The sequence below is a fragment of the Pseudophryne corroboree genome (genome assembly GCF_028390025.1).
Source record: "Pseudophryne corroboree isolate aPseCor3 chromosome 3 unlocalized genomic scaffold, aPseCor3.hap2 SUPER_3_unloc_19, whole genome shotgun sequence".
Classification (NCBI taxonomy): Eukaryota; Metazoa; Chordata; class Amphibia; order Anura; family Myobatrachidae; genus Pseudophryne; species Pseudophryne corroboree.
In genome coordinates, this window is record NW_026967507.1 from 1,651,896 (window position 1) to 1,665,239 (window position 13,344).

A 13,344-nucleotide genomic window follows, 5' to 3' on the forward strand; every position below is an offset into this window, starting at 1 on the left:
GCACAGAGGGGCCTCACACACGGCAACACAGAGGGGCCTCACACACGGCAGCACAGAGGAGCCTCACACACAGCAGCATAGAGGAGCCTCACACACAGCAGCACAGAGGAGCCTCACACACAGCAGCACAGAGGGGCCTCACACACAGCAGTACAGAGGAGCCTCACGCACAGCAGCAGAGGAGCCTCACACAGCAGCACAGAGGAGCCTCACACACAGCAGCACAGAGGAGCCTCACACACAGCAGCACAGAGGGGCCTCACACACAGCAGCACAGAGGAGCCTCACACACAGCAGCACAGAGGGGCCTCACACAGCAGCACAGAGGGGCCTCACACACAGCAGTACAGAGGAGCCTCACACACAGCAGCAGAGGAGCCTCACACAGCAGCACAGAGGAGCCTCACACACAGCAGCACAGAGGAGCTTCACACACAGCAGCACAGAGGAGCCTCACACACAGCAGCACAGAGGAGCCTCACACAGCAGCACAGAGGAGCCTCATACACAGCAGCACAGAGGAGCCTCACACACAGCAGCACAGAGGAGCTCACACACAGCAGCACAGAGGAGCCTCACACAGCAGCACAGAGGAGCCTCACACACAGCAGCACAGAGGAGCTTCACACACAGCAGCACAAAGGAGCCTCACACACAGCAGCACAGAGGAGCCTCACACACAGCAGCACAGAGGGGCCTCACACACAGCAGCACAGAGGAGCCTCACACACAGCAGCACAGAGGAGCCTCACACAGCAGCACAGAGGGGCCTCACACACAGCAGCACAGAGGAGCCTCACACACAGCAGCACAGAGGAGCTCACACACAGCAGCACAGAGGAGCCTCACACAGCAGCACAGAGGGGCCTCACACACAGCAGTACAGAGGAGCCTCACACACAGCAGCACAGAGGGGCCTCACACACAGCAGCAGCACAGAGGAGCCTCACACACAGCAGCACAGAGGAGCCTCACACACAGCAGCACAGAGGAACCTCACACAGCAGCACAGAGGGGCCTCACACACAGCAGCACAGAGGTGCCTCACACACAGCAGCACAGAGGAGCCTCACACACAGCAGCACAGAGGAGCCTCACAAAGCAGCACAGAGGGGCCTCACACAGCAGCACAGAGGAACCTCACACAGCAGCACAGAGGAGCCCTCACACAGCAGCACAGAGGGGCCTCACACACAGCAGTACAGAGGAGCCTCACACACAGCAGCACAGAGGAGCCTCACACAGCAGCACAGAGGGGCCTCACACACAGCAGTACAGAGGAGCCTCACACACAGCAGCACAGAGGGGCCTCACACACAGCAGCACAGAGGAGCCTCACACACAGCAGCACAGAGGAGCCTCACACACAGCAGCACAGAGGAGCCTCACACACAGCAGCACAGAGGGGCCTCACACACAGCAGCACAGAGGTGCCTCACACACAGCAGCACAGAGGAGCTCACACACAGCAGCACAGAGGAGCCTCACACAGCAGCACAGAGGGGCCTCACACACAGCAGTACAGAGGAGCCTCACACACAGCAGCACAGAGGGGCCTCACACACAGCAGCACAGAGGAGCCTCACACAGCAGCACAGAGGAGCCTCACACACAGCAGCACAGAGGAACCTCACACAGCAGCACAGAGGGGCCTCACACACAGCAGCACAGAGGTGCCTCACACACAGCAGCACAGAGGAGCCTCACACACAGCAGCACAGAGGAGCCTCACACACAGCAGCACAGAGGAACCTCACACAGCAGCACAGAGGGGCCTCACACAGCAGCACAGAGGAACCTCACACAGCAGCACAGAGGAGCCCTCACACAGCAGCACAGAGGGGCCTCACACACAGCAGTACAGAGGAGCCTCACACACAGCAGCACAGAGGGGCCTCACACACAGCAGCACAGAGGAGCCTCACACACAGCAGCACAGAGGAACCTCACACAGCAGCACAGAGGGGCCTCACACACAGCAGCACAGAGGTGCCTCACACACAGCAGCACAGAGGAGCCTCACACACAGCAGCACAGAGGAACCTCACACAGCAGCACAGAGGAGCCTCACACACAGCAGCACAGAGGGGCCTCACACACAGCAGTACAGAGGAGCCTCACACACAGCAGCACAGAGGAGCCTCACACAGCAGCACAGAGGGGCCTCACACACAGCAGCACAGAGGGGCCTCACACACAGCAGTACAGAGGAGCCTCACACACAGCAGCAGAGGAGCCTCACACAGCAGCACAGAGGGGCCTCACACACAGCAGTACAGAGGAGCCTCACACACAGCAGCACAGAGGGGCCTCACACACAGCAGCACAGAGGAGCCTCACACACAGCAGCACAGAGGAGCCTCACACACAGCAGCACAGAGGAACCTCACACAGCAGCACAGAGGGGCCTCACACACAGCAGCACAGAGGTGCCTCACACACAGCAGCACAGAGGAGCCTCACACACAGCAGCACAGAGGGGCCTCACACAGCAGCACAGAGGGGCCTCACACACAGCAGCACAGAGGAGCCTCACACACAGCAGCACAGAGGAGCCTCACACACAGCAGCACAGAGGAACCTCACACAGCAGCAGAGGAGCCCTCACACAGCAGCACAGAGGAGCCTCACACACACCAGCACAGAGGGGCCTCACACACGGCAACACAGAGGGGCCTCACACACAGCAGCACAGAGGAGCCTCACACACAGCAGCATAGAGGAGCCTCACACACAGCAGCACAGAGGAGCCTCACACACAGCAGCACAGAGGGGCCTCACACACAGCAGTACAGAGGAGCCTCACACACAGCAGCAGAGGAGCCTCACACAGCAGCACAGAGGAGCCTCACACACAGCAGCACAGAGGAGCTTCACACACAGCAGCACAGAGGAGCCTCACACACAGCAGCACAGAGGAGCCTCACACAGCAGCAGAGGAGCCTCACACAGCAGCACAGAGGAGCCTCACACACAGCAGCACAGAGGAGCTTCACACACAGCAGCACAGAGGAGCCTCACACACAGCAGCACAGAGGAGCTCACACACAGCAGCACAGAGGAGCCTCACACAGCAGCACAGAGGAGCCTCACACACAGCAGCACAGAGGAGCTTCACACACAGCAGCACAGAGGAGCCTCACACACAGCAGCACAGAGGAGCCTCACACACAGCAGCACAGAGGAGCTCACACACAGCAGCACAGAGGTGGATAAATAAGACTGTAGCTTTGGAGAAGAGCTACGTTAAACCTGAAGAAATGGCAAATCTCATACATCATTGTACTCACATAACAGCAAATATAACATTCACTATAGTAAGTAAGACTCAAAATGCTCTTTTTTTATTGAATATTGTTTGCAAATAAAAGAGAAGTGTACAGAACAGCAAGTGTATGGAGCCAGAATTACATACTCCTACAATCAAGATACAGGAGTACATACATGAGAATGACCGTGGTATATCAACAGGATCCAAAGTACATAAATGGCTATCATAAGAATTAAAATATATATTCTACAGAGTAATGAGGGAAGGGTAAAGAGAGAAGAGAAGGCCAACAAGGAAAAGAGGGGGGAGATATAGGAAGGGTAACGGGAGGATCACCACCAGGGATCCAATAAAATGACGGGCTGTTCACCATGGTTCTCAAAAAGCATCAAATCTCGAGTCCCTCACGGCATAGGTCTCTGGACATAAGGAAGTGTTTAACCTGGAGATATGTCCATAGCTCATTATTCTGGAGATACCACTTTGGAAATCAGGGTAAGGCATCACTCCAGATGAGTCATATAACTACCCAGTCCATGAAATACACATGCTGAACCATAGCTTAAAGGCCTGTCTCGAGATGCCCTGGAGGGAATGCAGGATTATCGAGTAGCAGAGTTAAAGGGGAATAAGACGATGAAATTTAGTCCAGGACCCACAGTTGGATGCAAAACACCAGGTAACCGCGAGCGCCAAGGCAGAGCAGTCAATGGGGGTTTTAAACACGAGCCCTCAATAGACACCCACTGTTTTGTAGAACTTGGTCTAAACCAACTGTAAATTCTGCTAAGCATATCGGCATAATTATAGATGACAAAGTGAGGGAGTTGGAGACCCCCAGATTTCTCCTCCTGAACAAAGTATCATGCATGAACCAGGGAGTTCTCCAACCCGACACAAAATTTCTCACCATACGATAAAGTTCCACAGCCAAAAACATGAGGGATCAGCAGGTACTTTGAGTGCCATTTAAAGGGAAATGCCTGTTGCAAACCAATGAGAAAGTCAGGAAGGATTAAGGGCAACTAATTTGGAGTAATTGATTTTAGAAAAAGACAGTTATCCATGGTTTAAAACTACTGCATCAGGACAGGTAGAGAAACTGTGGGGTTGGTAATAACTGCTAAAGGAAGATCATCATCGAAAAGGACCAACTTATTTCACAATCTGCCACTCGCAAGCCCATGATGTTGGGACTGGCCCGTATGGCTCACGCCAGAGCTTCCATGCATAATACGAACACCAGTGGGGACAGTGGACATCCCTGGCATGTTCCATTCAATAACCCTGTACAGCTCCTGAAACCTATGTAAAGAAGCGGAACTGAACCCTAGTGCTCTAACAGGTCCCGTATAAATACTCAGTTGATGCGGTTAAATGTCCTTTGGGCATCAGTCGACAAGAGCATCATAGGCATCGGTGACTGGGTCACTTGGTAAATCAAATTCATCATTTTAGTGTTGTCATGGGCCTCGCAGTCCAGGACTAATCCCATCTGATATAGTATGAAATAAGGCCGGTAATAATATCTTAAGCCTATTAGCATAAAGTGCACATTTAGGAGAAAATGGGTCTGTAACTAGCGCAAGACGGATCTTTCCCCTCCTTATTAATGATGATGATGTGAGCTTCTAGGGACTGAGCAGAGATATGCAACTGCATTAAAAACTCGGAGCATCATGGGTAACAGAAAATCACTTAACGTTTTAAAGTAGGAGATAGGAAATCCATCCGGCCCAGGGCTCTTCCCCAATGGGAAAGCTTTGACTGCCTCAATTACTTCTTCCTGAGTGGAAGGCCTATCCCGGCAACAGTGCCTCCTCCTCAGTTAGCTTGGGAACATCAATACTTTTAAGATACGCCGTGATCGCCTCGGCTCCTACCCGATTAACGGACTCCAGAGAGCCCTCCGCCAAGTTATAAAGCCTGGAATAATAGGAATTAATGAAAGGCCTTCACACTATCGGAGGTCAAACGGGATTTTCAACCAGTGTCCACCACCATGGACTGTATATGCATGGAAGATCGTACGATAATCCAATTAAATCGTATCCGCAGTGACCTTGTTCAGAGAGCACCGGGCTCAAAATGTTCTTTGTTGATAATTAATACTTTAATAGCCTTGTTTTGGATTGTATATGCTCCAAGTAAGTAGACAGACAGTATCAGTAACAACTGTATTTTTAATGAACAAATCATGACATATATACACTGTTGGGCCCTGGAGTGAAGAACTCTTGTAATAAACTCACGTTATTACTGCAAATAACCAAAATCAGAAGATCAAAATAACATACACGAAAGACTTCACACTATATGATTGAATATAGAAATTGAATAACCTGCGTTTCACAGGTTTCTGCTTTCACAGGCAGAGTAGAATCAAACTGTGATTCATGAAACGCGTTGCTTTCAGACACCAGCAAGATTATTACTGATTTTAACATTTCTATTTTTGTTTTAATTTGTTGTTTAAGTCTGCGATTTAATCATTGAATTGTGGTATTATTATTTATTATTATGTCCGTGTATTTAGGAATTTACAATATTAATATCTAGTTGGGTTTTTGTGTGAGTTTTCTGGTGTTTATCAAGACTGACTTTATATGTAAAACATTTCCCACACTCAGAACATGGAAATTGTTTCTGATCAGTGTGCATTTTCTTATGTGCAACAAGAGATGACTTCTGTCCAAAACATTTCCCACACTCAGAACATGGATATGGTTTCTCACCTGTGTGAGTTCTCCGATGTGAAACAAGATGTGATACCTGTGTAAAACATTTCCGACACTCAGAACATGGAAATGGTTTCTCACCTGTGTGAAGTTTTTTATGTTTATTAAGATCTGATGACTGGATAAAACATTTCCCACACTCAGGACATGGAAATGGCCTCTCACCTGTGTGACATCTCTTATGTTTAACAAGATCTGATGTCCGGGTAAAACATTTCCCACACTCAGCACATGGAAACTGCCTCTCACCTGTGTGCTGTATCTGATGTTTTACTAGATTTGATTTCACTAAAAAACATTTCCCACACTCAGAACAGGGAAATGGTTTCTCACCTGTGTGCGTTTTCTTATGTGCACTAAGAGATGATTTCTGTGTAAAACATTTCCCACACTCAGAACATAGAAACGGCCTCTCACCTGTGTGACTTCTCTCATGTACACCAAGAGCTGATTTGTCAGTAAAACATTTCCCACACTCAGAGCATGGAAATGTCTTCACACTTGTGTGATTTCTCTGATGTGAAACAAGACGCGATTTCTGTGTAAAACATTTCCCACACTCAGAACATGAATATGGCCTCTCACCTGTGTGATTTCTCTGATGTGATGCAAGATCCCATTTCTGTCTAAAACTTTTCCCACACTCAGAGCATGGAAATGGTTTTTCACCTGTGTGACTTCTCTGATGTTTAATAAGACATTCTTTTCGTGTAAAGCATTTCCCACACTCAGAACATGGAAATGGCCTCTCACCTGTGTGACTTCTCTGGTGTATCATAAGACCATCTTTTCGTGTAAAACATTTCCCACACTCAGAACATGGAAATGGCCTATCACTTGCTTTAGCTGGCTGATGGGTAATAGGCTTTGTGATCTTTGTAAAACATCTGATATCTACAGAAGAGGGAAATGCCTTATCTACTCTAAGAGATGAAATAGCTGAACTGATATCTGAGTTATCGGGAGAACGTTCCCCATGAGAACAGGGATCAGATGGAGTAATAGAATTTTCTCCCTGAGCATCTTGTGCGAGGTTATCTTTGATTTCACCATCTGAAGAGATAAGGAGATGTTCCTCTGAGGTATTCCTGTTGAGGTCTCCAACTGCTGAGAATAAAACACAAATTTATAGGAACATTAACGTTTCCCTGTAACAAGATTAAGTTTACGATATAGATGATGCTGAGAGGTCCCACAATTGCCATCTAATATTCAATGTTTTATGGTACAATTTATAAGTCATGGAGTGTTTAGATGAAGGTCTGATTGAGCGTCGGAAGACATGGCAGGGTTTGGGAACAGCACAGGTGAAATCCTGAAGGTGGAAGTGGAAAGTGGTGATCACGGAGGAAAGGCCACAGTTACTGGCAGAATGAAGAGGACAAGTAGGAATGTGTGAAGATCAGGCTGGAGATGTAGGGAGTGAAGTAGTGGTTGAGGGCTTTGCAAGGGAATGACATAAGTTTGACAAGTATTTGTCATGAGCCTCAGCAGTGGCTCATTCCTGTTTGCATTCTGTTTATGTAAACTATGTTATAGTTCTGTTTGCATGCCAGGTTTTCTCATGTACTTGTTTAGAGTACTGTTGCGGACTACCCTTTGTGAGTCTGTGTAACTGCAGCCTGTTTCCTGTATGTGTGGCCTGTGCAGCCTCACTTGTCAGATCACTAGGTCATTATGTGGTGAGTCTGTGTTTCTGTAGTCTGGCTTGGCCTGTGCTGTCTCACCTGTCAGTTAATGAGGCCATTACTTTGTGTCTGGCTTCCAGCCATACTAATTGGGGCGTGCTTCCTTTATTACTCAGCCTGCCCTGCACCTGGAGCAGGTGATAGATTTTTGTTCCTGTATGTACTAGTGCCTGGTCCCTGTCCTGTGGTGTGAAATCTTCAACTTGTACAGTTGGTGCCACTGCAATGCTTAGGATTCCTGGTACAGTTTGAATCTTGTGCGTCTTGTCCTGCCAGAGTTTGGAGCACATTGCCCATGCTACCCGAGTTCCTGATTCTACATGTGAGACTTTGCCTGGAAGTAGTATCAGACAGCTCAGATTGTTCCTGCCTTGTCTTGCTCTGTGTTCTTGTTGTTTGTATTTCACTTTACTCTGCCTAGATCTTTTGGAACCCATTGCTTTATGATTTTATATTTATTCCATCCTGTGAATTGTTGTACACAAATATACATTTTAGTTGCTTAAAACATCTCAGGGCATTGTTGCACAGTTTGTATCTTTTACAATCACTCGTATATTTAGTGTCATTGCTGTCCACACTCTGTGCAATTTGATACGTGTGATTAGAACTCTCTCCTCAGGCTGTGCCTTGGTTCCTATGTGAGGAGTTTGGCGTCCGTGTCGGACATAATCTGTTCATTGTCCTTCGGTTTTCTTTCCCGCTGGTAGTCTTGCAGGGTTTTAGTTAGCCTTCCCCTTACTCACTCTCAGTCTCGGTTGGTGCTTTGTTACCTCCTACGACCCGATGGGCATCGGAGTCTGGGTGGACCTATTTCGCCCATTCAAGCGCGGCTGCTAAAGGCAGAAGACTAGCTGTGCAGGCACATCCGACCACTGGGAGGAGTAACGGAGTCAGGGATACAGTAAGTGTAGCTGCGACTATTCATTCCTCAGGCCTACCAGCTTCACCTATACACCTCCAGATACCTATACAGACTTTTCCCTGACACCGGTTACACAAACAAACACAAGTGTGACAGGAATGTCGTGTGTGTATAAATACAAAGAAATTTCTTCTAGTATTTTTGAGGGACAATTGCATTGTGTTTTAGTTTATAGGATTGTTTTTGCCTCTTATCTTGAGGGGTTGCGCCCATAAAAAATACCACACAGATGGCATGGCAGAAATATAATCAAGACGTACTGTTTATAAGTTAAATTATTTTATATATTTCATACATGTAAAAATATAAAATCTGTGAGAGGTAGTTAATAGGGTTTATTATACCTCTTTAAAAGTTTATGTCCAGTAAAACACTTTTTGTACTCGTGATATCTCTATGTATTTTTTTTTACTGGGGCACAGGACTGTTTATTAAATATCGTGTTTCTATATATGCTGGTCCTGGAAGGCTCTACAGTTTCTAATGTCAGTACCTGTCAGGGTTGTAGGCCAGCGACAGTCCCTGGTGGACTTCCTGAAATAGGTCAGAGAGCTGAGCGTCTCCTGAACTCCTGCCTGTTGCTCACATTTCCCAGTTGGGATACACTACAGAGGTCTATGCTGGGATTGCTAGCGTCAGGTCTGGTTGGTCAGTGTGGTCAATCCTACGTATTGCCAGAAAAAGCATCACTGGGCACCTCCACAGGATCCAACAAGCTGGAACAAACATCCTCTACATTGCTATTCATATCAGAGGCAAAAGGCATGCGGGGTAGATGGGCTGATCTAGTTACTCTGGTCATTTCATCTGGGCTGGTTGATGATGTGGTTGGTTGTGCTGGAAGTTGTCTTACCGCTGTGGCCTTCTTCTCTGAGCTGGTGCAGATGATGTAGACTGCAGTTGGGCAACTTGACTCTGGGTCAACAAACATGGTTACGATTCCCCCAGCCAGATCATTTACCAGAGGCACATCAGTTGGGAAGCCATCCATGGCATCAACATCTTTCACCTTCTAGCCAGCACCCCAATCCAGGTAGACCCTGCCATGGGCAGCAGTCCATTTGCGTGGTAACTTTAACAGTGTGATCCTGCAAAATTACAGCCGGATGAATAAGGTGGGGGTTCTATAGTGTGATCTTGGCCCCAGAGTCTTTTAAGTCTTCCCCTTGATGAGGCCCCACTTTGAACAGCTGTAGGAGCCACCACATATTCTGTAATGTCTTTAGGCCAGTCTGGTGACTCTCTCTGTGGAGTCCACCTGTTTGTTACCACATTCCACTGTAGTGACTGGAGGGGACTTAGTCTCATTTGACTCTCCTTCAATGGACAATTAAGTGATCTTAGCTCCATTACTCAGAATTGTGGGGCAAGCCTAGGGTGCTTGGAGCGTTGGGCAGTTCTTTGTTAGATCTCCGATTTTCCCACAGCAATAACACTTGTCCATTCATGGGTTGGGTGGTCTCTGATTACTTGCAGGAACAGGGCAGAGTGGTCACTGACTGAAAAACAAATACCTGGCGCCAAGAAAAATTCCAGAGTGACCTACTGTGTGCTTGCTGGTTCCAACAATAGTTTTTAGGTATATACATTTTCAGGATATAATTTTATCCCCACATAAAAATGTATATACCGAAAAAGAGTTAAGAAGGAAGTGCTGGTAAATGGTAATATATATTTCTATGCATTGGGTATGTGTGACCGGCAGTCAGGAAACCGCCATTCACCATACCAACGCCGTGGAGTCTTGTGGACTCAATGCGCTCGCCACGCTGCCCATACTTGTCGGCTAGCTGGAGTGCCATCTTTGAGGTAGTTGGCTCCTGTTCTAACAACCACTCCTTCACCTCTAGGGTGCACCTGGGGTAGAATGGTCTCTGGAATATCAAGGTTGATCAATACATCCCAAGTGGTGGATCCAGATCCCTCCAGGGTCATTACATGTCAGTTCCCCCAGGGAAGAACATGTATGGACTCAGATTTTCATGAAACTGTACACCTTATACTACCACATAGCTACAAACCCATGCAGAATCTTTCTTCTCTAGGCTTCATAGATGTTGAGATATAGGGCATCAAAGTTTAGAAAAGTTGCTCAGAAATGCCACTTCCGATGCTCTCTTTTCAGTGTGAGGTGTACCTGGAAAAAGATTCCCATTTCAGTGCCAAATCCACATATCGCTTTGAAATTTTGACCCTTCAATCATAATATGGAGATTCGAGAAAAACAATGTTTTATCAATCTTGCCTGACTGTGAGAGTAATTATACATTCCCTTATTTCATATTTAATAAATTTTTTGTTGCAAAAAATAAAAAATAAGTAGGTTCAATTAGCATTATCAACCTAAGGCAGATGAGTTATCATGTCCCTTTATAGTTTAAATTATATACTTAAAGTATACTTTAAAAGGCTACGATTGAAAAAAATGGGATTTTCATTGCCTGTATGAGTATTTTAACATTTAATGAAAATTCTCTCTTTAAAAACAAAAATTACCATCAGGTATAATTTTGCCCTCCAGGGTAGTATTTTAATTTGTATATTTCTTTAAATATGCAGATTTTTTTTTTTTTATTACAATTTTTTTATTACAAATAACCTGAGATCATTTATATTAAATTAAGGGCTTTCAATAATTATTTTTCGTTAATGCATAAGCCAAAAAATAATAGAATTTTAATACATTTATTCTTGGATGATCAGACAAATTTCTCTTTTTCCTAGAAAATAGAATCTTTTTATTTCTATTTTTTAATATATCAAGTGGTATTTATTGATTTTGCAATACAGAACAAACAGTAACAAGAAACAAAAAAGAGAAAATAGTGACGACACCGTTACAGACTGCCAAAGTGATTCTTAATGGACGGTAAAACAGGAAATAAATTACAACGTGTATTATAGCAATATTATTACCATTATTTCTGTACACTGATTTCGGCTAATATAAAAGGCTTATTTAATAAACTAGTTCACGTTTTAAATACATCATCTTATTACGATTACTTTTCTAACAGAGATGCCTGATGTGTAACTGAAGTTGAGACTGTACTGCTGTTGTACGTAATCAATTTCCTTTTCAGGGAAGAATTACATCCTTCCCGTACCCTTCACTGCTCACAGGAACGTAACAGATGTCTTCTTTCTTCTGTACAGACCAAGGAAATGATCAAGCAGGGCCATCGGTGTACATGAACGTAACTTCAACATCACATTCCCCCTCATTTTTTGATAGTACCAATCAAAAAAAAAAAAGACAACGATGACGATCGTAAACACATGTACGTATGAATTTGTACTGATTAATGACATATTGACTGGAGCTGGATTGTTCAGAGAAATGGAAAGTGGAAGCGAAGTTTTTATCTGATCTGAGTAACTTTGTTCCTATTGAAATTTCAGATACAGAGGTGAAGCCATGAAGTCCTCTTGCACCAGGTACTGTTGTTGCCTGGGAAAATCGGTCTTGAAGCTTCTTGTGTGTTTCTTTCGATGTTAGCCCGAACTTGACTTGAGTCGATCAGATCACCTGTTAATCTCTGTAGGCTCTCAAAGGCCACCAGATCCATAATTGCTCCACCAAGGAGATTTATCATGGCTGGTTGCAAAACATGCCCATAAAGTGAAGTCTCGATCATGGCAGAACAAGTTGAGAACGTTGTTGCAATTCTTATACTGCCCAGCACACCCATCACTGAAGTAACACACATTTCTGACAGCAGGAATGTTTTCCTTGATGGTACTGAATAATGACTTTCTGTGCTTCATACACAAATGCTACATCATGCTCCAAATCATCAGACAAGATAGGTAAACTTGTGAAGAACAGGTCATCAGCACGGGAACACAAGTGTAGATTACAGCTGGGTGCAGTGTGAAACCATTGGTCGTCCAATGATACCCTTGGTGGCAGTATCACCTGAGATGGTGCTGGTGAGCAGCATATTCTGTTTGGGGAAGGAGGGATCTGCCCACACGGAGAAGGAGTGTGGAAACACACCTAGAGGCTGGCTTTTGTACAGAGCCCAGGTAGGGCTGAAGCAGTGATACAGGCCGAATAGGCAGGGTTCAGTCTGTGGGAGACAGAGAGGATCCTACTGCAACTGTTTAGCCATGGCAGGCATCCCATCCTGCCAAATACAAGGCTTGGACTGTATATGGGAGCAACTGTGGAAGCCCAAAGCCAGAGACCAGACTGGAGCCTGTGTTATCCTGCAGGAAGCAGAGTGTAAGACTTCAGTGAGAGACTTTATGTTTGCAGATTAGCGACTCACTTATCATGAGGGATCAAGAACAGAGATAGTTGCCCTGAACAAGGGCTAGGCTGTTTGTTGTTTTGTTTCTGCTGACAGTAAAGCACTTTTAAGTTATTAATATGCTGGAAATGTTGTCTATGGATCCCGATTTAGCCATTAGACACTGCACCAAATACACCGCTCTACCCAGCTAATTACCCCATATCATAACCTCTAGAACTGCATCCTGAATCACATAAGAATAGTTATCACTAAAGTCCAGGAGAATAATAGCTGAAGGTTGGCCTTCATTCCTTTTAGAAACTTTGTGCATTAGCAATAAATGAATAAGGGCCAAGTTTTTCTTGATCAAAGTTTCTAAATATCCATCAAGTCTTGCAGAGCATCTCACCATCTCTGATCTATCAGTAGATACCCACGGACTGCAAGAAACTTCAGGTAAAGCTAAAATTCCCTTTTCTTTAAG

The 13,344-nt window shown here is 45.9% G+C and overlaps 1 protein-coding gene across 6 annotated transcripts in view; it reads right to left on the reverse strand.

Moving 5' to 3' along the window:
* Positions 1–3,340: 3,340 nt before the first annotated feature.
* Positions 3,341–13,344, reverse strand: part of LOC134983588 (gastrula zinc finger protein XlCGF26.1-like) — a 62,173-nt gene continuing 52,169 nt past the window's right edge. For 5 of the 6 annotated variants that reach the window (XM_063949256.1, XM_063949255.1, XM_063949258.1 and 2 more), the window contains one exon: positions 3,341–7,116. In XM_063949256.1, coding sequence (XP_063805326.1) covers positions 5,804–7,116 — 1,313 coding nt within the window. In that variant the 3' untranslated portion in view covers positions 3,341–5,803. The remainder of the gene's footprint in view (positions 7,117–13,344) is intronic. The other variant, XM_063949257.1, reaches the window with a different exon arrangement.